Below are 25,990 nucleotides of genomic sequence, written 5' to 3' on the forward strand. Positions count from 1 at the left end.
ATTTAGTTTAAATTAAAAAGTTGAAAGATGTAAATTTGTTACATTTAGTTTAACGTTACTACTATCTGTTCAACAATTTACCTATTCAACAATTTGTCTACGAATTTACATATAAACTTGTAAATCAATCTATCATTTTACCGACTTACGAATTTACCTGTCAACTTATTTACCTTTCAACCCGTTTCACATGTCTACCAATTTACTTGTCAACCTGTTTATCCGTCTTGTTATTTGTCTGTCTACCAGATATCCTGTCTACCATTTTACACATTCTCCAATTTACCTGACCACCAGCTATCCAACAAATTACTTTTTCACCAATTTACTTGTCCACCAATTCACCTGTCTATCAATTTACCTGTCTACCAATTTACCTATCGACCTGTTTATCAATCTACCATTTTACCGGCCTACAAATTTATCGCACATATCTACCAATTAATCTGTCAACCTGTTTATTTATCTACATAATTCGTCTATCTACCAGTTCTTCTCTCTACCATTTTACATATCTTCCAATTTACCTGTCCACCAGTTTACCTTTATAAATTCTCTAATTCACCTTATCTATTTGCACATTATAAACAAGTTAAAGCTCAAATTGATTCCACGTTTTAGTTAGAAAACGTTTGTATGTGAAAAAGAAAAGGGCTGTTTTTAAAGTTTTTCCGGCAATTATTCGATTTTGTCTCACCGTAAGAACCATCCTTGGACTTCAACAAACATTTTAGAAAAAGAATCGGCCAAATTGGTCCAGGCGTTGTTGAGTTATGCGCTTACCAACACATTTTGCGATTCATTTTTACATATAAGAAGAAGATTTCTATGTTTAGCTGTACATAGATAATAAAATAGTAAGTAATTTTGAATCTAGATTGTTTCTTTGGATATGACTTTACAAAACAAATATTTAATAAGTATGGTATTCGTGTGATATATTTTGAACAGCAGTACTCCTAGTTCAGACAGTGCTACTACTTCTCTCATCAAGAAAGTAACAATTATAACTATAATAATTATAAATAACATATAATTAAGGGTATGGGAAGAAAATGGCTTAAGCTAATGATAGATGATCTGATATGCAGCTAGACCTGCCGCTTCCTATGTGGCACATTACACACAACTACACACTAAGGTGACCCAGGATTGTTGCCCATGGGACTTGTATGACTTCTAAACATGACTTAAGAGACTACCTGCTAAGTAACTAACTAACAAGAGCTATTTTCAGTTGGAAACATATTTTTGATCAGTGATTTGCTCATCACTACTGCTTGATATCGTAGTATTTGAAATCAAAACCTTGGGATAACCAATGTAAGGTTCTGGTCTGGTCTAGCCGAGTTTGAGCTGGATCTGAAGCCTAGATCTAGCCAACACTGGCTACCCAAGTATTGACTATCCAGTATTGGCTCAATAATCTAGACATAAAACATATTTTTGATCAGTGATTTGCTTATCACTACTGCTTGATATCGTAGTATTTGAAATCAAAACCTTGGGATAACCAATGCAAGATTCTGGTCTGGTCTAGCCAAGTTTGAGCTAGATCTGAAGCCTAGATCTAGCCAACACTGGCTATCCAAGTATTGACTTTCCAGTATTGGCTTAATAATCGAGACATTCTCAAAATCATCCAAGAATGACCAAATATTATACATTTATTATATATTTATGAATATTTTAAAATCCATATATATCGATATGGTAATGTTGGTCCAATAATTGAGTACTGTTCAGATATGATTTATCCAACTTTGGCGAAGGTTTTCCAATGCTGAACGAACCGTCTAGTCATTGCGCAGAATAAGTCCGGTACACCGCAGCACACCTACGGCTCTTATTATGTCACGTGCCGCGGACCAATTCGATTGTGTTGGTGCGACATATACTCATGGGCGACGCCAAAGAGCGAATTTGTCATGCATTTTATCGAGCTGGAAAATCACAAGAATTATATAACATAATATGATAATCATTATTAATTTGTATTGTTTCAGTTTATGATACATCATATCTTGCTTTATTTATTATGATTTAAAGGTGTGGAGTAGACGACTTCCCATTAAGTGATGATTGCCGAAGAGAAATTAAATTAATGATAGTACTCTTTATACTCAATGTGACGAATACTGAATACAGCATTATATTGTTAATATAGCTTAAATGTCTTAATAAAAACTTAGTAATTTAGTCATTCCGTTGTATGTAGTAGTCTACCACTGGTAGAATTAGAATTATCACAAGAATTTATGTATTAATTCTGCAAAAAATGATAAAAAAAAGAATCTGATTTTTTGATTTATACCTTATACTGTAATAAGATTTTGTTTACAAAATAATAATTATTGTAATTAAATAAATGGATCAGCTTTGCTAATGGTTTTAGAAAGATTTATCAACAGTTATATATATTTATATATTATATATTGGGCATATGATTGCTTTCGTATTTTAATTTAATTTAAAAGAAAATCTTTTTCATATTGAGTTGACGTTTATTGTGTCATTGTTTAGTTGCCTTATGATTAACAATTACTAAAATTTCACTTTTTTTATTAAACATTTTTCAAACATATCCTTGGTGTACGAATAACCCGCCTAGTTGCCTAAGTCGTACCTACTACTAAAACACGGTATAGAATTCAGTATGGTAGCTACTTTTCTTCACATATTAGTCACCAAGTTGAACATAATGATTAAAATAACATCCAATATATGAAATAATTAAAAAAGTAATCAATGTTCTTATGAAATTATTGTCAAAGGGGATGAAACTGTTCTTGAAGATATAGTACCGTATTTGGTTACACGAAATACGATTCTCAAATAATATAACTGAAGTAATATAACTGAATATTATTAAGAGAAAAATGTCAGGATCATATTCTTGCACAATAGCCTTGCAATTGAACCAAAAATTTTGGTTTGAACTTTACAAAAAGCTTACTTTCTAACTACTTCCATTTTGCAAATTGGCCTGCCTTTCAATTGTAAATTTAAGCTAGCTTAAACAAATAGTTCAATTTATAATTTATAATTATCAGACAAAATACAACCGGGGTACGACTTGAGCAACCTTACTCTACATGTCTAGATACATTTTTATTATATTATATTATGTATAGATTAATCACTTCTTCAATGAGAATGAGTAGAAACATAGAATATTCAATTAATTCCATTTAATTTTGTAATGTAAATTCAATACCCCTGACACCTGTATTTCAGAACATCCAAAATCATATTGAAATATACCATACATATCGGTTGTATAGATTTCAAAGGTAGTTAACACAATAAATGACAATCAGTTTGTTGAATAACATTCTAGATCTCAATCTATAATTTATCTAAATAAATGTTACAATCTATTTCTTAGCATTTGTTACCATAAGACTATTATCAGATAAACGGTTTATAATGCAAAATTATTTCATCGAAAAAATGCAAATAATGATTTGCAAATAATGATCTTGCATTCTGGTCTCCATTTGTAAGGGTTTATTATTGAAATTGAAAGTCACAATCAGTGAACAAGCATAAAATATTTAAACAATTTCGTAACAAATTGACGAAAAATAATTAATAATATGAATACAATATATAAATTGAAAGAATATAATATATAAAATTTGTTCACTAAATTGTCACTAAATGCTTGGTTAAAAAATTAAATGAAGATTTAATTAATTTGAAGAAATGAGTGATAGTTATATCAATGATTTAAACTTCTTCAAAATAAATTCAAGTTTGAACTTTGCAACACGAATTATGCATGAATTTTCAAATGTACCTAATTATGCAATGAAAGCATTCGTACTTTATTTTTGGAAATAAAGTTTTGAAAAAAGTTTGATAATATTATTCTAATTAAAGCACCACCTAATGTTAGGCATTATATTAGATAGAAATTAAAAGTAGCTATTTAAAAAATAATTGCTTCATAAATATCCGTTTCAATTAATACATGTATTTGTATGCATAACAGGCATTATAAAAACACTAAACAATAAAACTCAATAATAAAAACTATATCGACAAAATAATGACGAAATTATGTAGTAAGACAAGAATATAAACGCAAAAGTCGCGTGTTGTTCTGGTCATGATAGTTGTAAGAACTTGTTTTACAAAGCCGCAATTTGTACAACATATTTGCCGGATATCCATTGGAAAATTAATAGGTATTTTTTGTCTTTAATAACTTCTTAGAACAGAAATGAATTTGTATTTATATAATACTATAAGGAAAATGTATATGATTTGCAGAATTCCTAGTAAAATATTTCTTTCAAATATCTTGCAACTTGACGAGAAGTTTTTATTGGAAGTTTGGAATTTATTTTTAGCTAATCGAGTTATATGAACAATTAATTCCTGCGATCATTGGAAAATCTGCGTAAATTTTTTTGCTGATTCAGATAACTGTTAAATAATTATTCTAATAATCCACTTTTAAAGCTCTGAAATTGATACTGAACTCTTAAGTACAAATACTTCAACAAGCATTTTAAAATTATAGGTTTGAAAGCAACGATGTCATAAATTTTCAATTTTGATTTTAATTCGTTTAAATTATATGCTATTTTATTTGTTAATACGATTCTATTAGATTTTTCTTAAATTTTAGGTCAAATCAGAATATTACATTGTCAGTTATTAACGATGATTTTATTTATTCCAGATGAACTTTTGGAGTTTCTGCATTTTATTGATAACAGTACACGCAGTGCAATGTTCACCACTAGAACAAGTTTCCAGCGAAAGCCAAATGGCAACTAGCACTAGCAGAACAGATAAAAAAACTGCTGCAGCAGCGAAAGATGATGAACATACAAGCGCCAGCAAGAACACTCTAGCGGATCAAGTTGCCATGGGCAAATATGGTCTAATTCAGAAAGAAATATTCTCAGCTCCTAGTCCGAGACCCGGAGTTTTGAGCTATGCAGCCAATGAAGAAGTGCCCAAAGATTTACAGGTATAAAATTCAATTGCTCGACTCTTAATTTGACCAATCGATTTATTACGATATCGAGTATCTAAATGTACGGTTGTTCAAATATCCATTTAGAGCACAAAATTATTATTGATAAAATGATGGATATTTGGGTATGCATGTTGTTACATCGTGTTCGTAGTACATGTTAGAAATCATCATGCAATAATTTTATAAACTATTATAGCTGTTCAAAATTACGTTCATTCATTTTCAATTATTTATTTCCTATTACAAAGTTCAATAAAAATATTTTCAAATGTTTTCATTTGGTCTTGGATATAATAAAGTTCTTATGTTGTATCCAATTGAATTGAAAATAATCGTTTTATTAAAAAACTTAAACTTTTTAATGTAATATCGGAATGTGCTAATTCACATTTTTTAAAATAAGCAGAAATATGATTATAGATACAAGACTGTTTAAATTGAAATCAATTAATTAATTTAATTATAGACAAATTTGGGCGGGCTAGAGGCCGACGATATTTGGCTCGCAGAAGATCATCTACTCGTAGTTCGCGGGGGTGCATTCGATAAAAAACAACCTCAGGGCGCAGTTTGGCCTCCTATCGATGATTATGAGGCTCCATTACGACAAGTAAAAATACCCGCCCAACCCGCAGTTCCACCGCCCTTTCTCGTGCAGCTTAAACCAGATGGCCCAATCGAATTCATCGGTTACAACGGCAGCCGCGTGGTCGCGTTGCAGCCGCCTGGCGCGGCATCACCAGGCCAGGGATCGTTTGCTCCGGTTTTTGGCACGCAGAAACCCCTCGCAGGGGTTGGGTACAACCCGGGACAAATCCCTCACTATCTCACCCCGTATCCGAGAAACCTTACTTCCGGGGAAACGCCGTTCCCTATTCCTCCATTCCCTTTCCCACCGACAGGCCCGTACCGCCCCTTAAACGACAGTTCTCTTGCAGACAACAATGTAACGGACTTGTACGACGAAGACGATCCATCTGTTTACTATCCGCCACCTTACTCCTTTTATTATCCTATAGATGAAAGCAAACTAGCACGTGCAGGTCCGCTAGTGCCAGGAATTATATTACCGCCACCGCCGGACTTCTTTGCTCCGTTGGAAGAAGATACCATTACTCGCAATGATTCAACTACTCATAAGCCTACTGAGCCTCCACGAACAGAACCACCTATTTCTGCAAACTTTCCAAATACTTACTTGCCCGTTCCTGCGCCTGCGCCTGCCCCTGTTTCCGTTCCAAATAAATATCACAAAATTCCACATTCGTATGATAATATTGTACCAATTCTTCCAGAAGTTTCGAAACCTCACGACTTTTATTACTATAACCCACAAAATCCAAAACATGTACAAATTAATTCACCTGGCGGAGTTAAATTAAAAACAACTTTGAGACCAGTACCACAAATAGGAAAACTTAAACCGGTGTATGATTATTACGAAGTGAATACCGTTACGCCACCAGTAAATTCATTCAAAGTATATGGCCCACCACCATATCCGGATCAACATCCAATAGTTAGACCCGATTTTGGAAGAACATATGTTAGCAGCACCGCTGTACCATTGCGTTCATTCTATGAAGTACGACAGCAGGAAGTACCTCGACCGAAAATACGGCCACAATATTATAAAGGTTCAAATAAACCTAGTGCTTCATACTTTTTCTATGAAGAGCCACCAAGTGAGCCACATGTTTCTGATGGATATTACGATAAGCGTTACTATAATAGCCCACAAGAGCACCAGCAATTTGTATATAATGCGTATGGTCTTAATCAATTGCCTAATAGGCAGCATGAACAACAATATTTATATAATGGCAATCCACCTGAAAACGTTCGCCCAATATATTATAGAATTCCTAAACCTATTTATCGTCCCACTTCCCATAGGCAATCATTTCAGCAACAAGTTGAAGAAATTCAAAAAACTTTGCATTATTATACAACTCAAAGTCCACGTTACATTTACAGAAATATTGATGAAAACGCTGCGAGATATAATCAAATTTTACCAGCAAAACAATCAGGTACTCCCAAACCAGTTTATCAATATAGTTTTAATGCTGTAGGATATGAAGATGGACAAAAGTCGTTTACGGCCTCGCAAATTCAAGATCCTAACAATGAACCATTTAGACCGATGATTTCATATGATCACGTTCCTTTAGTTTCGGATAATCAAAACGCCAAAAAACAATATCCACCAGTTACTTCAGAGACGCCTTTAGAAAGTAAATATATACCTCATGGTAAACAACAGCGCTACGAAACTGTAACTCCTTCAACTATTCTCAAACCACAATACAGTATTAGAAAGCCCCCATCTCATAATTCTATATCTACAACGCCTAATCCGAGATATAACACGGCAAATCCTCTGAATTCGAATTACTATACTCAACATGAAGAAGGATTATTTGATGAAATTACAAAGAAGTATTTTACCATATTTGGACAGAAACTGTACAACAGCAAAGGCTCAAATGAATTGGGAGTAACTGAAGCTTTAAGAGCAGGACCTGTTACAACTCCGATACCTCCAAACGATTGGTTACCGAGCTATTCCGTTCAAGAAAGTAGGGAAGTATATTCAGAACAAAAACGTAAGAACACTATATCAAATTCTGCCAATAAGAACGGGTTGCGAAATCAACAGCCTAATCGATCTTTTCAAAATCAGCCTTCGCATTCTTCCTTAGAAAGCGATACGCTGGTCAACTACTTGCGACCTAGACCCGAGTACAATGTTGAAAGTGAATTAATTTCCAACAACAGTGCAAGGAAAAATCAAGGTTACAACTCGATACGACCAAAAGAGTTGCAGCAATTGGTAAGTGTGCCTCAAAGGGAGCAATTGCCAAAGTCATTGGCTAGGGATGAATTAGTGAATTATAGAAATCCTAGACCGCCCTTGAATCCTGAAACTGAATTCATACCTATATCTTCAAAAAGGCGACCAGAAGTCGTTTCGTATGACCTGCCTGGAGACAGCGCACATGTGTACTTTTTGACACCTCAACGAAGAGGCGGGTATATTGCAAACCAGCAAACAAAAGTAGCTGAACCGATTAAATAATATAGTTACAAGATGATGTAAGGTAAATTTATTGAATGTGAAGTGTTTTTCAAAACTTGCCTCTCTATATTTTTCCTAATTCAGCCCTAAAAACTAACTTTCACTTTATGGTCAGTACATGCAAGTTCCAGAATTTTATCAATTGAATTATTTCGTTTAATATTCATTAAATTTATGAAAAAGTATCTTTGATAACAAAACGTCTAAATATTCATTCGTAATGATATAAATGCAAAATTTTACTTGAATTTAGTGGTAATTTTAACCCAGAGTAATGAATATTGAAGTCATGGTCGACACACAATAAATAACGTATGTCGACTATAGGCGACACTCGTAGAAAAAGAGTTAATTTTGAAATAATAGTGTAAAGTAAAAAAATTAAAAACAAACTGAAGGTTAAAAGGAATGTGACTGTAAATATTCTATTACATACTGATCATAATTCAAATCGTCAGTTGATATATTACTAATTACTACTATTACTATTACTTCTAATATGGACTAAATATTATTTCATACGTATGAAACGATATTTAGTAAATTGTTAAATTGTTAATTTTACAATGAAATGCAATAATTAAAATGCATCAAAACATAATCAAACAAATATCAAAAACGTACTTACACATATCTTTTTTACAATTACATCTAGGCAGTGGCGTCGGAACCAAATTTTTGATGGGTGGGCTCGTTTTTTTTGATAGACAGCCAGTGGGCTTGTTTTTTTTAGAGATATTAGTCCATATAATTTTTTCAATTGACTTAACCCACACAGCCCACACGGTTCCGACGCCACTGCATATAGGAATGAATGCTAGTGCCTTGTGTATTATCGATAATTTTAGTATTCCATATATTTTTACTATAAAGAATATATAGAATAGAATATTGTTATATAGCCTATTGTTTACTAAATTTTAATATGTATCATTAATAGTGTTAGACTTGTTTAATGAAAATGCTTATAGCGTTGGTATGATATTTAAATAATCTGGATTTGAGCATATTGTTGTGGATGATAGCTATAAAAATTGAACGATGGGAAACCAGCTTCAGACTTGAAAGCCTAGATTCTCATAAGTTTATCAACATAACGTGGATAATTTTAGTATCTCCTAAATTTACTATTTACAGTATTAATAAAACCTTCTTAGAAATGTATAAATGCTATATAGGGCCCCTATAGGGATTAACACATAAACTGTAAATTCAAAATCACCAATAATTGTTCTAACCTGTTATTAATAAACCCATTTTTACTCTTGCTGAATCCATTGGATGTAACCGCAGTGTACATTAAGATATGAAGGAATTTTAAATATTTTTAATAATAATTTTCAAAAATAATTACGCTAGTTTCCCATAGGTTTCTAACATTCTATTATAAAATGTGTTTCTGATATTATTAGGATATTTACTCATTTTAGAAGTCATATTATAGTAACGTAAGAAATTTAAATTTATATATTGTATTTGAAATAATTTTATTCCCACAATTTTTATATATTCATTAAATGCTCGCGATCATTTTTAAACTGAGTTTTATCTGATTTGATCATTTTTCTCATAATTGAGTATGTAATAAATATACTTATTTTGAATCTATATTTCTACGTAAATATGGTAACTATGATTAAATTAAACATCTTCTATACTTTAAATAATAAATTTTGTAAAATGCTACAAAATTATGTGAAATGATTTTGGGTAAAAATACATCTCACATTTTATATTTGATAGCATAGAATTAAACTATATCTATGTGTAAAAATGTGAGCTATTTTTACATTTCCCTCTAATGAAATAAGCATATTTATTAAGGTTCTTGAATAGTTTTAAGCTTCAATAGAAAAAAGTACTGTATCTGCACTTATTGACTGCTGAAGAAGGTAATATAGCAATTAATTTAGAAATTGAATCCCTCATGCCATTAGCCACTTTGCTATAACATTACGATGGGAATTAATCATGTTTGATTTATATATATACCGATATTTTTGTTGGTGAAGGTAATAACTTCTAAACTGTTATTTTAGTCAAACCACTTATATGTAACATTATCTTAATGTGCCTAAATAAATAAATAAATATAATGTGCTTCCCAACAAAATTAATTATAGTGTAAATCAAAATGATAATAAAATGTGGATGTGCAAATTAATCTGCATCAAGAAAATTGTGATGAACGTTTAAATTAGTTAATAAGAAATTATTAAATATATATTTTATACATTGTGATCTATATTAGAAACTATTTATATGAAATATTTAATGTGTAATTAAAATATATATATATAAATTTTAAGTATTCTAAGATAATGTATAAGAAATAACCTTATATAAGTAAGTGGAAATTAGAGATTTATGTTGAAAAATAAAAATATAATATATATTTAGTTATGTTGAAAATATATATAATTTATTTATCCGAATATCATGTGTTAGTCTGATAGATGAACTGTGTATAAACCTTATATTTTAAAAATTATAATAGGTGTTTGTTATATTTTTAAAATTGTAATATTGTAAATTATTTTAACTTTATAATAATAAAATTAATTCATATATGCCGTAGTTTTGAGATTGGGATTTAAAAAAATAAACCAGGCTTTAATACGTTTTCCAAAACAAAACGAAAAGACAAAAAAATTAAGGTTTTTTAATATAACAAACTTTAATAGGCAAATATAAATATAAAGTACACAATTTATTTCAACAATTTAAATTTCATTGTAATTATTAACATTATATTCATTAAAATAATGTTACACAACCACACTCTTAAAATCCTATTTCAAATAAGTATACTATTTTATTTCTAATTGTATATATTATTTATTTCTTTTTCTATTTCATTTCCATGTTTATAAATTAATGTACTCCTAACGAAAAATATAAATTTGTAAGTATTATTAACTTAACATATTAGTAATTATATTAACAGGACATTATGACCCTTTGGATAGGACCATTGTGGTCACATAAACAGCACTGGAAATCAGGATCTGCCATTAAATTGCTCTGAAATTATGTAGAAGTAATAAGATTTATGAATATCCTTTTATAAAATATTTTTCAAAATTGATATTAATAGTAATTATTAAACTTCTTTTCCCATGAAGATTAAACAAAATGAGTGATAATTGAAAATAATTGAAATGATCAATTATTGTTAATGTTAGTTGTTCACACCTGTAAGCAGTAGTAACAAAATACGTGTGAACAGCCCATGTGATGTGGATGTTTTATTCTCTCATTGCAAATAGGACAAAAGGTTGTTGTGTCATATTTTAATTTATCATTTGATTTTACTGTTTTCTTTTTTATAAATGGTAGATATTGTAAAACTTTTCTCCGTATACTGTAATAGTTGACAAAGGGAGCCACAAACATTATAAGTTCCTGCAAAAATATGTTTCTATATAAATATGCAAGTGTTGCTATATAAATGATAAACAAAACTTACAACAAAGGCTGCCCAAATAAGTTCCCTTGTCATATGAGAATATCCAATACTTCTTATTTTATTACCGACCATGGACACATGTCTTAAACCCAAAATATATTCTAGAATACTTGGACTTCTTCCAGTTTTTAGAAATCTCCAAAAATTTATTAACTTGGCTACTGATAAAGCTATATCGATATTAGTTATGCTATTTTGAACAAACTCGTTTGATGCATAGTTGTACAATAATTTTGTTTGAACATATTTCAAAAATACACTAATTATATAGTGCAACAATAATTTATTGTCGGTCAAAGATACATCATCATATTGAATAGAAAATAATTGTTGGCCGAATAAGGCGTTACTTTTTTTAATAGAGTATTTCCACAATAGTGTGTTCAGTATAAAATCAATTTCTGGTTCATATTTGCTTAAAGTACCGGGCTGTAAGTATATTGTATATTTATAAACTATAAATAAATACATTAGATATAATTATGTTACTCACAGAAATATTAAGAACGGCAGACGATAATAAATTTCTAAAGATGCGTCTTATTTCTGTATCAAATTGATGAGCATCTAGCTATAAACAATCAAACAAATTATTGAAATACTATTATTAAAAGCATTTTGATGATAATGTTTGTAACTTGTACCTGTGTTACTCTTGGTACAAAGTCTACTTTTACAGGTTTAGACATTATAAATAAAATACACTAATATTTAAAATAAATGGGATTTACCAATCAAATTTCATTCACTACATTGTAAGGAAATAAAAAAAAATATTTGCAGTTATGGCATAATTGAAAGAAATTTTTAAACCGCCTATGTTAATGTTTACATTGTTTCCAAAATAAGGAAATGAAAATGACAATGACAGCTGATCAAACTGTCAAATTCATGCACAAAAGCGCCTCTATCGGAATTTCAAAGATATAGCTGGCTCTTGATTTAACTTGTCATAAAATTGTCAAATATTGACAGCTCGATTATTTAGGAAATAAAGAACAATGTCCATTAATAACATGTCATGTGGTCAAAGAACGTCAAAACAATAATTTTGTATAATATATACCATGCCCCTGTACATATTTTTTAAGTAATGGAAAAATTAAGTAAACCAAAAAAGGTATCACTAAATTTTAAAATATTAATTTAATTAAAATTTAAATATATAATAATACGTTATTTTTAAGAAACAAGGAACTAAAGTCAAATATTCAGAAGGTGACTTAGCTAAAACTGTTCCATCTGCTCCGACCCTTGCAGACTTTATAACTGATGAAGTTGAAGGTAATTTATTGATAAATTTTAAATTCGATGTTGAATATCGAATATTAATAATAAAATTTACACAGAAATATCTAAAGAATCAAATGAAGAACAACCATATACAAATGATATTACTAAAACGAAAGAATCAATTAATGAAAGGGAAACTGAAGATAATAAAAATGAAATTTGCACAAGTAATAAAGTAGTGGAAGTTTCTACTGAAGTGTCCGCATCAACAACTATAATTAAGACAGATAAATGTAGTTCTTCTATAAAAACTAAACAATCGGATACTTTATATCCAGAATTGACTGATATTAAAGACTTATCTTCCCTAAAGCTTAGTAGTAAACATAAAGACAAAAATTTAGAAATTTTATCTATAGACGAATTTTATGAAAATGATGATAAAAATCTTCTTACAAAACATGCCAGAAGTTATATGTACAAGTTCTTAAATGAACATGACAAAGTTGCTGATAATGATTGGTTTTATTGTATGGTACAACAATATTTAAAATCAACAATTGAATTAACCACAATTAAAGACAGAGTATTGGAAATAAATGACCATTGCTCTAAATTGAGATCAAATGTGTGGTCTATTGAAAATGCTGTTGCAACAAAAAATAGTGTCTGCAAAGATAATATAAATGTAACAGCTTCGTTTGACTTTAAGATAGCTAAATTGCAGCAATCTATTTTAGTTGATTTGGAACGCAATTCAAAAAAATTGAGGGATTGCTGTCACAAAGATTACATCAATTTTGCACATAAAAGTCTTCTATTAAAATTAAAGGTATGGATTTCATTATTATAGAAGAAATGATTTATTAAGTTCTTGCATTATGAAATAATAATTGAATGTTATAGTTCTATCAATATTTGCAAAATTCTGTATAATTTTAAATAAATAATTATATGATTCTAATTTTTAGATCCAACATTATGTTACATTAGTTACCAGTTCTTCCAAAAAAAGTGAAACGGATGTCTTACATATTAAACTATGTATATCCACTTTATTTCATTTCATACGTAAAAATCACAACGAACTACTATTCATACAAGAAATAAGAACATGGTTAGATATATTTGTAGACTATTTCTTGAACTCTGATGCATGCGATAAGGAAATATTTTTATTAAATCATATTCTCAGGTAAGTTTTTATAATTAAGTTATTATTCCTAAAAATGAAACATTATGATTTTTTAGATGTCCGCCAGGAATTTCATGGACAATAAAATATTTTCAATGCCCAAAACCTGCCATAAATAATAAAAATTATTTTTTTAATTACGATGCTCAACTGTGTTTAACATTGTTATATACTATTCTTTCACCAATTGAAAAAAGAGATGCTTTTTTGAAATCTGTAAGTAAAAGCACTATTTATAATTATTGCCAGCACTAAATTTTTAATATTTTAGGATAATGCAGATCTTAGTTCTGCATCAAAAACAATATCAACTTGGATATTAGTTGATTCAGATGGAGAAGATGACTTGGCTAGTGAAGTACGTCCTCTAAAGGAATCAGATATTAAATCTTTAATAAACCAGGTAGGTATTAAAAGCATTGTAATTACTTTTATTGAGCTATATATTGACATTTGAATCATCTATAATTTTTTTAAAATTTCAGATACCATTTGAGCAATTTTTTGCTTCCATATTAATTTTCAACAAGAATACGAGTAATTTAGATTTAGATGAATTACATACTCAATTTTTGGGTTTTATCAAATTTTGTACAAATACAGTATACATTCTTAGTTCTGGTTTAAAAACTTATAATATAAGCAGGTATGTTTATAATTATATTTTATATTATACTGTGCGTGTTTTCTCCAATAATATATAAAAATATTTTATATAATTAGATATTCAACATTAGCCATGCTGCTTGGTAGACTAATTAAACATACCTTGGATTATGTGACAGAAGAATTTAAGATATACAGGTAAGTATTTTTATACATAGATTTTTCAAGTTATATTTACTTAAATTGTGGTTTGATATAAAATAAAAATCTTGTGATCGAAGATTGTCATATAAAAAATCTCATTAGTGTCATAAAAAATGATTACTAGAAGTTTTGTATAACTAGTTATTGTATTATATATTATATGATTAAATTTTGCTATAGCCTTATATTGAAATAATTTTACTTTATTGTTAGTATGCCGGTAAATTCTTTTCACCAAATAACAGTATCAAAATATTGCTTTGCCATGAATTTTATGGTAATTAAAAATATATAAAATAACAAAACTAATAATTAAAATATGAAAAATTTTGTATTGCATAATATGTTCTTTTACATAGTTCACAAGGTTTCAACAAACCAGTAAATGAAGACTATGATTCATTTTGCATTCGAGTGGCTCAAAGTATATTGTGGTCTAACAATGCTTGCAAATGGCAGATTTTGAGTACAATTGCGTGGGAACAAGTTTCTGTGAGAGCACTGTGGTGTATATTTGATCATTTTTATAACAATTCAGAAGAAAAGAACTGGATTCAACATAGTAAACAAGTACCTGGTATATAATTGCACTTAAGTTTATTTTTTTTAAATATATTTTATGATTTAAACAATATTTTTAAATTTCAGAATATGAAGAGAAATACAAAGATGAGGATGATTTATTGATTACAGATAGAATAAATAATTTAACTGAAAATGAGCAATATTTCTTTCTTCATACACTGTCAAATATGATTGCAAATAGATCATTAACTGATTCTGCTTTTATAATCAAATTAGTAAATGTGATGCTAAAAGTAGGCAAATAATATATATTTATATAATTCGTAATACAGTAATTCTGTTTAATGTATCATTTAATATTTTGTTTTCAGGTTGGTTTCAGTACACCAAATTCATCCAATAGCAAATGGACACGAATTTATATAAGTTCAGTGTGTGAACAATATTCTGATATGGTCTCATTTATTATATCTAGGGTCATGGTTAGTGAAGTTACTTTTCAGAAGACTTTTTTATAAAGATAAAGACTAATATTCATTTTACAGAGTAATTTGCACCCTTCAGTTGCTTTATATTTGTTTAAAGAAATCAATCTTCAGAACTGGAAATTACAACAGAATGATGTAGAATGTATAAAGTATTGGTTATTGAATTTTGATACAGATCGCGCTGAAAATAAATTAGCAAGACATTTATTAACAAATATTAATTATGGAATTGACAGGTAGTTTATTAATATATGCATATATTTACATATTTTTCTACATATCTGAATTATTACCTTATACTACTAAGTTATAACTTACTGTCAACGAAAAAAAAATTATAACTTACTACATTTAATTATTTAATAAAATTAATAAATGTCGATTCTATATTTCTAACAAAAAAAAATTTAAGTTAAATCTATTGTAGGAGAATTAATTTTTTCCTTTGATAAAATGTAACCTTAACTTGTTATTTTTGCAGTCCTAAAACTTTCTTATTGCTTGTAATTATAATTATGTATTACTTTTTATAGTTCAAATGGTAAGCATTTTCTGGATATTGCTTTACATTTTGAAATTGGACTCATAGTTGTTAAGTCATGCTTGATGTATGATAAAAATATGATGCAAAAGAACAAAGGCTATATAACGGAGGGAATAAAACATGTAAGTCGTATGTTACAATACACCACTATTATTATTTCTGATTTATTTTTTGTGTAATCAAATGGTATACAATATTTGAATTTGAATTTGACCTTAAGTAATATATAAAAAATATGCATGAATTTACTTCACAGGTTACAAATTTGGTATGGTCCACTGGCACAGATGATTACCAGAAATGGTGTTTCAAAATTTTACGAAAATTGAAGATTCATTGTCTTAGTCAGTCTGATGAAATTTGTAAAGCGTGTTGTCTTCCCTCTAGGGATCCCTTAAAAAATGTTTATGATATAGAAGAGCTTGAAGATATTGTACAAGGTATTAATATCGAGTTTTTAGATTCAGCTATTTTAAATTTTAAGTAGTTTTATATAAATTGTAGTAAATTTTTAACATTATCTATGTATTTAAGGAGTGAATGATAACCATCCAGTCGCTTGTTACTTTGCTTTGCTAGCGACAACCTGTGGTCATAGCGTCCCCATCATTCATAGCAAAGGCTTGAATCAAATCAAAATATTAAGCCAGTATAATGAACATGAATCTGTTATTCATATATTGAATTTAATAGTACCTTTATTTTTGGATTGCTCAGAAGAATTGATAGACAATGCCATGTAAGATCTTGCTGTTATAATAAATTTCTTGCTTGGCGAATACAAATAATCATTATTAATTTATTACAGATTTACTGATATTTTGAATAGCTTAGTTAAACAACCATTTACTAATAAAATTTTTGGAAGTAGTGGAGAAATTTCAGAGATATCTAGTTTGTTTAATAATATGATCATGCATCAAATAATGTCATTTTCAAGGTATAAAAGCATAAAATATTTATAATATTGTGATAAATTGTGAAAAATAATAATTTTAGGTATGCATTATCCAACCCAAGCAGGTTGATTGTTTTCTGGTTAAAGTGCATTTTCAAACTAGACTGGAATAATTATTGTGTAACATATATTTTAAATAATTTATCACAAATGGTCTTTGTTTTTCCAAATTCTCAGGCATCTGCTGATGAATTTATCAAGTCTATATTAATGGTAAAATAAACTATTTTTATCTATTAAAATATCAAAATTATATTAATAAACTATACAATTATTATTATATGTTAATGTTATAAATTTATCAATGTTTTTTTTTTTTTTGTAGAATCCATCACCTGAATCGAATACACTTTTCAAATGGATTTATCCAACAAATAACATACTAACATATTCCAATTTGCAAGCACCATGGTTTGAAAAATTATTACTCCAAATGAAACATTATTTAACAGAAAGAAATAATAATTTGTGGCAGGAAATAGTAGAACAGATTAATATATATGAAGGAAAATTGATTGTTGAGAAAGCAATACAGGTAAACTAGGTAAACTAGAAAAAAGCAATAGGTATAATTTTTAGCACTATTTAATTGATCTTAATTATTATCATTTTCATAATTCATCAAATATGATACAATTATAATAATTAAGCAAATGATAAATTATATTTCTTTCTATTTACTTAATGCATAACAATTACAAACATAATTTTCGATCACTATAAATGAGTATTATACTACAATTTAAAAAATAAAATAAAAATATTGTTGAGAAAAAGTTTTACAATGCTTATTAATATCAATAAAATTAAAATTGATGCAAATATTATTTTAAGTCTTTTAAATTGAGAAATGTTTTTGATATATTTGTTTAAATATTATTGAACAATTTTAGAAAGCTGCAACAGTCGTGAATGTTACAACAAATAGTAAACAACTATGTTTGTATCGCTGGGCTGATATGGGTTTGACAATACCGATTGACCATCCAATATCACCTTTAGTTTGGCAACAATTCTTTCATTTGCTATTGGAAAGAATTAAAATATCTAAGTATGTTAAATATTTTATTAAAAAATTAAATGCATATTATATCTAATTATTTAATCATTTTTGTTTCATTTAGTGGAAGAGTTTGTTGCTTTGGTTTAAATTTTTTATCAGATAGTAATGTAAATAAGAAAAATTTACTAGAACACTTTGAAAAGGCTCAAAAACATTTTTTATCATGTGTAATGAATTTGCAAACTGAATATACAGAAAGTAATCCCAATGAAGTAGCCAGAAATAAGCTACAAGTTTATCACAATCTAAGTAGGCAAGTACCTTATACAGTTTAACGGTTTACAGTTTTCAGTTGTTTAATTGTTATACAAAGAAATTGCAAATAATTACAAAAATTTACATTTTAGATTATATGGACTCTTTAAGAACTGGTTAAGTGATAGCCGGGTTTTTGATGCTAATTTTGATCAATCTAATTTAGCATCAAATTTAGAACCAGCATTGCTTTATGCATTTATGACTAATGATAGTGTAAGTATCTCATATTTCTCCTGATATCTGGTTTAATATATATATATATATATATATATATATATATATATATATATGTAATAATAGATATGTTCATTTTATTCACATAATTTAAATATTAATAAAAAAATATTTTTAGTCTTGTATGATTCCATTTTTGGATACATTTAGTATTCATGAGAATCTTATGTGCATGGTCACAAATTTTGAAAATATTCTCTCTGGATCGAATTACAAAAAAGTTCCGCACTCATTATCACAAACATTTTCTGATTTACAACCAGAAGGTAATTATTACATATATAACAAGTGATTATTAAATAATATGATTTTAATATAATATGATATGATTTCACTTCAATATATATTTGAGTAAATATATATTTTTTTTAGATAAAATCAAAGCAAAATTGTCATCATATGAAACACCCGTTAGGTTTGAAAAAGTTACAACTACGAATGATTTTGATTTTGAGGTGCAAGTTGAAGTAATTGATAACTTATCAGCAACCAAAAAATATTTGCAAAAATACATTCAAATTTTATTACAAAAAGCGAAGTAAGTCGCATCATTTGTAATTCATTCACATGGCAAAAAAAGACAATGCAAATTATTATAATTATTAGTTTGATTATAAAACAGAAAGATTATTTGCTAATTGATATTGTTATCTTCTAGAAATCATGGTAATAAATTATTAGAACATACAAGCTTGGATTATACACTTCAAGATTTATATTCTATTTTATATCAAAATGTTCCATTTGAAAAGACTATGATGGCGAATTGTACTTCAGTTGCATTATATGATAGACTGATGAGGAGAGATCCTAAACCTTGCACTGGGCCTGTAGAAATAACTTTACAGGTAAAATAATATAAATATGATATAAAATAAATTTTAATATGAAATTAATATGCATATGAACAAAACATGTGTCTGCATAATATAATATATATTTGTTAATACATGTATTTGTCAATCAATATTATTATTAATGTATAGTATACTGACTTACAAGTTAATACATCTGTGGAAAAGAGAATTCAACGAGTTATAGATGAAATTGATGCTATAATCTCAGGATCTATGGACAGTGTTAATGTTGATTTATGCTTAGCAACTGCTACCATTCATGAAGTCATCAGGTATAAAATTTGTATAAAATAAAATATATGTATGTAATATGTATTCATGAAATTAATTTTTCTGTAAAGTTACTATATTTATATTTTTGTTTAATTATTTGTTATTTTTACTATTGAGAATAGTAAATTTATCATATATCATCATATTTTCAGATTAATATGCCATAACAAAAGTTCGATTGGAAAAGATATGTTTTATTTCATACTGGATTTGCATTATAGAGAGAAAAATACTTTTCCACCTCTAGATGATCTTTTTAATATGTGTTTGACTAGTCTGACTAAGGTAAGTTGTAAAGGTTTTTTTATCTATATTTATTTGTATTTCTAGTTATATTATTATCATTGAGTTTTATTTACATGGTACATTCTTGTTTTAAAATATCTTTTTATGTTATTATTCTGATTATCTACATTATTTGATAATGAGTTTTGAATTGTGACAATTTGAATTTTAATATAACATGTGTAAGCGCCCGGCGCAATGTTTATTAAAAAAGGTAAATTAAACAATCACTACACACGGACACTTTACTACCTCGAAGGACCAGATATAATTTATTATTATAATGGCTATATCAGACCTTTAAAAATAAGTAAGTTAAATAAGTTGGTTTAGTTATTAATAGTATTTATTTGTTTGATGTTCACGGTTCAAGTTATATGTTATACGAATGAATAATTTTTTTATAACTAGCTTAGTACCTATATTAGGGTAAGAAATTATTTTATTATGTCAGGTAGACAAAGATAGATGAATAAAATGTGTGAGGCTCGAACATGCCGCCACGTTTGAAAAAACAATGTTGAAATGAATATGAAATTAATTTACATGATTTTTCAACATAGCTTCATATAGTTATGGTATTATAGTAAAATTATAATATAAATTGTATCTGGTCCTTCGAGGTAGTAGTACTACCTTCGAGGTAGTAGTGATTGTTTAATTTATCTTTTTTAATAAACATTGCGCCGGGCGCTTACATTTTTTGGTCCTTCGAGCCGGATAAAAAAATGTAATATATATATATATATATATATATATATATATATAAATTATTTTTCTTGTTTCTAGGCTTTTTACTATAATGACGATTGTGCCATATCTGAACTCTTATCAAAGATCGAGTGCAATATTAATTATCTGCCAATTGTGTGCAATTTTTTGCCATTAGAATATTTGACACAAGCAAGTTTTGTTAAGGTGTACAATTATATTTCCAAATGCAAACTACCGTTTGATGACAAGATTATGCTGTTGCAAAAAGTATGTCACAATATCAATGATGTTGATTGGATTATTCTATATGTATATATTCATACGTTTTCTAATGGTTTCAATTTTAGTTTAATGTGCAGATTTGGTTAAATGGTACAACAAATAGTCATGTCTACATTCTTGAATTATTATATATTATAGAAAACTCAATCTTGTGTTTTAACGCTTCTGCTTCTGAAGGAGTTGACGAGAAACTGTATGAAGTTTACAAGGTTTGTAGATGATATTTTGTTAAATGTAATAAAAAATGTTATAAACAATTATTAAAAACTTATATAATATTTACAGATTTTTGTTCATCATATGATGTGCATATGCAAATATAACTATCCCACATACTATTGGACTATATTAAATATAATTTTAAAAGGGTTTAACAATTTAAGTGTGACAACCTATTGTCTAGAATGTTTTATAAATGAATATTGTCGTAATAGAAAAATTATATTTTCTGAAAAAGATACAAATTATGATAAGACATTTTGGTCAGAAATGAAGCCCAACCCAAATGTAAATATAATTGTAAGTATATACATGCACATAGTGTAGCTATAGTGAAAAATGAAAAATAAAATTGATAGATCTGCTGTAACTTTTGAAGACTTTCATCTATGCCAAATCTACCACAGCAAAACCCTATTGTAAAATTATTAATAGTGATTTTTGTTTCAGTTATTAGATACTTGTTCATATTTGAATCAACATTTTCTATCAGAGCGTTTACAAAATGGTGTGTTTGGTCTATATTCCAAATATCAAAAATATCTATCTGAAATCAGAGTCTTGCTAGCAACTGTAACATGTTGTGCTGCTTATAGCGTTAAACAGAGAATTAATGAATCATCCAATGTAGACAGTAAATATCAATTTGAATATAATAGTATCATGATTTTTTATATGTAGTGCATAATCATTTCTTTTTTTTTCAAGAAATTCAAATAGTGGATATTATTCTTTCAATGTGGAAACCTTGGTTAGTGCCTTTGCATCAATCAAAATTAACTCATAAACCTCCCGATTGGGTATTGCAATTAGCTTTAGATGGACCATTACTGCCTTGCTCAGCTGATGATGGAGCAGAAATTAGTAAAATGATGTCTACCTTTATGGATTGTGCATCTAATTTAAATATATATACTAAAGGTAAAATTATATGAACATAATTAGGTAAAAATATTCACACATTAATGTTTTAGATGACGATGTGATGAAGTATCTTCTAGATGTGTATGTATCAGATTTTTGTCATCCAAAAGTTCCTAATTTTATTATCAAGCACATGAACAATGGACTGTTACAAACTTCTTGGAAGGATTATAAAGTCAGAGTAGATGATGTTGTGAACATGCACAGGTTAATGAATTTTATGAATTATAATTATAAACATTTATATTTATTATATTTTGTTGTTATTCTATAGCATTAGGTCTTTTTTTTCAAAGAAAATTATGTTTACAATTGAATATATTATTACTTTATATTTATAACTTTTTAACAACATTATGTTTCAGAATTTTTATGCAATTTTTACCAGAGTGCCATTACTTCATTGGTCAAATATTTGTTCAGATACAATGGAAAGAATTTTTACAACCTTATTGGGAAACTCAGGACATTAGGAATAATGTTAATATTCTATCTTTTTTTATTGACTTAATAGTTCATGCAACATATGAACCATCTTTACGAAATGTTAGTATAACTTAATTAATAATGTTTTTAAATTATAGCTTTTGATATCAAAGATTCTATTTCTTTATTGTCAATTAATTGTATTCATTTTTTCTGTTTGAATGAATATTGAATTTTATTTTAATATTACTTTTTAAGTATTTAATTGATAACATTAATTCAACAAATTTATGTTTTTAGAAAAGTGAAATACTGGACCTGATAGATGCGCTATCAATATATAATTGGAGCATTATTGAGAGTTCAACAGTAGAAACATTAACAAATTGGTTTGTGATGTCGGTTAGTCCTCTTGGCCTTGTAAATAAAGGAACTGAATACGCTACTGATAGGGCTGTACTAAGGTTTGTTATAGTATAGATACATTATCAACAGATTATCATTATTTTTTGCAATTTGGGAATAAATAGTTTACTAATAATAAGTGATTCTTAATTTATAATTCGTTTAATTATTAGTTATCACTTTGTATGGTAATTTATTATACACATTTTACAGAATGATCGAATCTACTTTAGGGGATCAATTAAATAATTTTTCGAAGCTGTTCACTATTATAAGAGCTAAAGTGAAAGTTTTGAGCATTATCGCAAAACGGAATTTAGCCACAAATGCAGCAGAAAAGTCAGAATTTCAAATGATTGTACATAATTTATTTATTTCAACAGAAAATTTTATAAACAGCAAAGGTAAGGCACACAATTATTTCAATTAGAAGCGGATTAAGTTGATTTTAAGTAATAAAGTTCATGAAAATTCAGTTTTTTATCATACATGATCCCTTATATTACTGTTTTATTTTATGTATGTTTTAAGTAGGTTTTATTTTTTTTTATTCATTTTTAGAAAACAATGAAATGGCTATATTACAAGGATCTGAAATATTCAAAGAAATTTTCATGCTCTTCAACCTAAATGATCCTCGATATAATTATGGTAAATATTTTAACCAATTTTGAATCAATAATGTTACATTCGAAAATGTTATATTTGCTAAATAGTTTTTTTTTATAGGAGACTTAGTACAAAAGGCAGTTACAGATTACATAAATAAGGGTGTGCAAATAATTTGCATAAAATCTATATTACGGATTATAAGCTCCTTGACAAATGAAACAGCTAATGCAACAATCATGGAAGGGTTACTGGAAGCATATTTTGCAAATCTGAGAGGTATTTCTAAGTATATATTAATATATTCTTAATTATTAGATCATTGGAAGTGCTGCAACCCTACATATGTTTTATATATGTGATTATTTGGGATTATTATTGGATCATACCCACATATACAATTAATTGAACCATCTAAAAATTATGCTTGCAAAAATATTTTGAACAAATTAAATAAATCTAGATATATGCGCGTACACTTTTCTGAACCGTTTGTGACCAAAATCGATAAGCGTTGTTATTTCGGTATATTTATATTACAATATCGACAAAAGAAATGTCCATTATTTATGAAAAAGAATAATAAAATTTTATTACAAGAACAATTTTTCCAATGAAATTAATTGGATAATTTATCAAAGGCAAAAATTGTTGTGATATGAAAAGCTTTTTAGCTTTAACCTGTGATTAATTTTAGGTAGTGAAGAACAATCTCTAAAACACTGGGATATTCTTAATGGAGAAATAGGCCAAATATTTGTCACATCTGTAAAAACGTTAGCGACAGGTTCACACATATTATCAATGCATATCTTTTACATGCGATTGTGTTCAGAAACGGATTCCGATAAACTCTTAAAAAATATTGAAATAATGCTAAGCAGTTTACATTATATTTTACCTAGTCTGTGAGTATTGAATGATTTACGAAGATAAATATATAATACTATATATATAAATCCTTTTTTCATTTCAGAAACAATGAACATCTTATACCACTATTGTGGTTTGATATATTGAGAATTTTAAATAATATTTGTATTAGTAATGAAAAAGTCGCCGTTCAGCATATGGCAAATTTTTGTGATTATTTGGAAAAAATTGCAGAATCTTCCATGGGAATTTTAGAAATGATAAAATTGAAGCGAAGCTCAATAACGGAGAAGTATAATAATATCAATATTTCATTATTTAATTTCTGTATAATTATTATTTTTTGTCAAAATTATAGATTCAAAATATTAAGTCGGATTTTGCAAACACTGCTGTCGTCTAGGTTGTGTTTTGTGGATAATGAATTATCATTGAAATCTGGCAACAGGTACTTAACTATAGTGCAAAAATAATATTTTGTTTTGTACATTCTTTTAATATTTAAATATATGTATGTATAACGATTTATAAATTTGTAGAGATGAAAAACATTATGATAATTTTCAAAAATTGGAAAGTTTAAAAGCAGATCTATTATCTAAGAAATCGAGTGGAGTTGAAAAGTTACTCTTGGAAAAAGGAATGGAATATATAAATAATGAAGACGATAATACTCCACTTAATTGCTTGTTTAAATCTCTTTTAACAATAGCATATGAGAAATCTTATTTTGAATGTTTGTAATACTGATAATGTATTTGCTGATTTTAGATAATTATTATCGCAGGTATTTAGTTTTAAGAAATATTTTAATTTAACTGTATATATTATACTATATTACCCCCAATTTGTGATAGTTAATTGAAATATTTTGTAAACTAATAATATATTTTGTTAATTGTTGGATAATTTTGTTTTATTTAAGTAATTTTGAAGTTTTGCCTTGAATCATTATTCTAAACTTTGATGATATGTTAGTATGTTTGTTAATACAAGGAACTGTATCATTATGAAACATTTCATAATAATTACAAAAAAAAATCAACAATTTTTTGCACAATCGTGGATAAAATTTTTTACACTTTTCTGGTATTCCAAAGAAACGGTGAAGCCGCCTTTGAGAAAATGTCGATGAAAACAAACTTTTTTTATGGTTAAATAAAATGCGTTTTGATTCTTGATAACAACATTATTATAATTATTATACGTTTTACTTAAGACCTATTTGAGATATTTTTTTCTAAAATAAATCTTTTTGTTTATATATA

General features: G+C 27.8%; 4 protein-coding genes across 4 annotated transcripts in view; 3 read left to right on the forward strand and 1 right to left on the reverse strand.

Moving 5' to 3' along the window:
* LOC113384710 overlaps positions 1 to 9,127 on the forward strand; it is a 63,024-nt gene extending 53,897 nt beyond the window's left edge. The window contains exons 2-3 of the mRNA XM_026622471.1: positions 4,694 to 4,987; positions 5,463 to 9,127. Of these exons, the coding sequence (XP_026478256.1) occupies positions 4,694 to 4,987; positions 5,463 to 8,078 (2,910 nt within the window). The 3' untranslated portion in view covers positions 8,079 to 9,127. The remainder of the gene's footprint in view (positions 1 to 4,693; positions 4,988 to 5,462) is intronic.
* Positions 9,128 to 11,009: 1,882 nt separating this feature from the next.
* On the reverse strand, positions 11,010 to 12,373 carry LOC113385404 (peroxisome biogenesis factor 2). Its single transcript, XM_026623251.1, has 5 exons — positions 12,192 to 12,373; positions 12,041 to 12,118; positions 11,548 to 11,976; positions 11,274 to 11,483; positions 11,010 to 11,102 (listed from the first exon to the last, which is right to left on the reverse strand). The coding sequence occupies exons 1-5, from the start codon at positions 12,234 to 12,236 to the stop codon at positions 11,019 to 11,021; spliced, it is 846 nt and encodes a 281-aa protein (XP_026479036.1). The 5' UTR covers positions 12,237 to 12,373; the 3' UTR covers positions 11,010 to 11,018.
* Positions 12,374 to 12,534: 161 nt separating this feature from the next.
* On the forward strand, positions 12,535 to 21,187 carry LOC113386106 (ectopic P granules protein 5 homolog). Its single transcript, XM_026623910.1, has 28 exons — positions 12,535 to 12,667; positions 12,735 to 12,831; positions 12,897 to 13,612; positions 13,752 to 13,975; positions 14,032 to 14,191; positions 14,247 to 14,378; positions 14,461 to 14,621; positions 14,699 to 14,779; positions 15,145 to 15,362; positions 15,434 to 15,603; positions 15,682 to 15,792; positions 15,856 to 16,034; positions 16,332 to 16,464; positions 16,599 to 16,782; positions 16,877 to 17,081; positions 17,151 to 17,282; positions 17,342 to 17,513; positions 17,626 to 17,835; positions 18,194 to 18,351; positions 18,425 to 18,616; positions 18,711 to 18,834; positions 18,974 to 19,121; positions 19,228 to 19,393; positions 19,514 to 19,703; positions 19,842 to 19,984; positions 20,138 to 20,270; positions 21,060 to 21,112; positions 21,160 to 21,187. Exons 1-28 carry the CDS (start codon positions 12,641 to 12,643, stop codon positions 21,185 to 21,187), a joined length of 4,647 nt encoding a protein of 1,548 aa, XP_026479695.1. The 5' UTR covers positions 12,535 to 12,640.
* LOC113384874 (ectopic P granules protein 5 homolog) lies at positions 21,139 to 25,561 on the forward strand. The gene is made up of 15 exons (XM_026622641.1): positions 21,139 to 21,251; positions 21,332 to 21,475; positions 21,552 to 21,785; positions 21,936 to 22,119; positions 22,194 to 22,406; positions 22,460 to 22,616; positions 22,775 to 22,955; positions 23,136 to 23,299; positions 23,454 to 23,644; positions 23,802 to 23,891; positions 23,970 to 24,128; positions 24,547 to 24,757; positions 24,826 to 25,014; positions 25,081 to 25,170; positions 25,262 to 25,561. Exons 1-15 carry the CDS (start codon positions 21,237 to 21,239, stop codon positions 25,464 to 25,466), a joined length of 2,427 nt encoding a protein of 808 aa, XP_026478426.1. The 5' UTR covers positions 21,139 to 21,236; the 3' UTR covers positions 25,467 to 25,561.
* The last annotated feature ends 429 nt before the right edge of the window (positions 25,562 to 25,990 follow it).

Source organism: Ctenocephalides felis, unplaced genomic scaffold (assembly GCF_003426905.1).
Source record: "Ctenocephalides felis isolate EL2017-DRISC unplaced genomic scaffold, ASM342690v1 CF-g0.4_SCAFFOLD_03571, whole genome shotgun sequence".
NCBI classification, from domain to species: Eukaryota; Metazoa; Arthropoda; class Insecta; order Siphonaptera; family Pulicidae; genus Ctenocephalides; species Ctenocephalides felis.

What these genes read in the sequence shown, in the direction of transcription:
- LOC113385404 (XM_026623251.1), bottom strand. Translation starts at nt 12,236, where the DNA reads ATGTCTAAACCTGTAAAAGTAGACTTTGTACCAAGAGTAACACAG. An exon ending in TTGTACCAAGAGTAACACAG is followed by an intron (nt 12,119 to 12,191) that starts GTACAAGTTACA and finishes GATTGTTTATAG; the next exon opens with CTAGATGCTCATCAATTTGA. An exon ending in TTATTTGGGCAGCCTTTGTT is followed by an intron (nt 11,484 to 11,547) that starts GTAAGTTTTGTT and finishes ATATTTTTGCAG; the next exon opens with GAACTTATAATGTTTGTGGC.
- LOC113386106 (XM_026623910.1), top strand. Translation starts at nt 12,641, where the DNA reads ATGGAAAAATTAAGTAAACCAAAAAAG. An exon ending in GAATTGATAGACAATGCCAT is followed by an intron (nt 17,082 to 17,150) that starts GTAAGATCTTGC and finishes AATTTATTACAG; the next exon opens with ATTTACTGATATTTTGAATA. An exon ending in GTTTGACTAGTCTGACTAAG is followed by an intron (nt 20,271 to 21,059) that starts GTAAGTTGTAAA and finishes TCTTGTTTCTAG; the next exon opens with GCTTTTTACTATAATGACGA.
- LOC113384874 (XM_026622641.1), top strand. An exon ending in GATGTTGTGAACATGCACAG is followed by an intron (nt 22,617 to 22,774) that starts GTTAATGAATTT and finishes ATTATGTTTCAG; the next exon opens with AATTTTTATGCAATTTTTAC. An exon ending in CGAAGCTCAATAACGGAGAA is followed by an intron (nt 25,015 to 25,080) that starts GTATAATAATAT and finishes TCAAAATTATAG; the next exon opens with ATTCAAAATATTAAGTCGGA.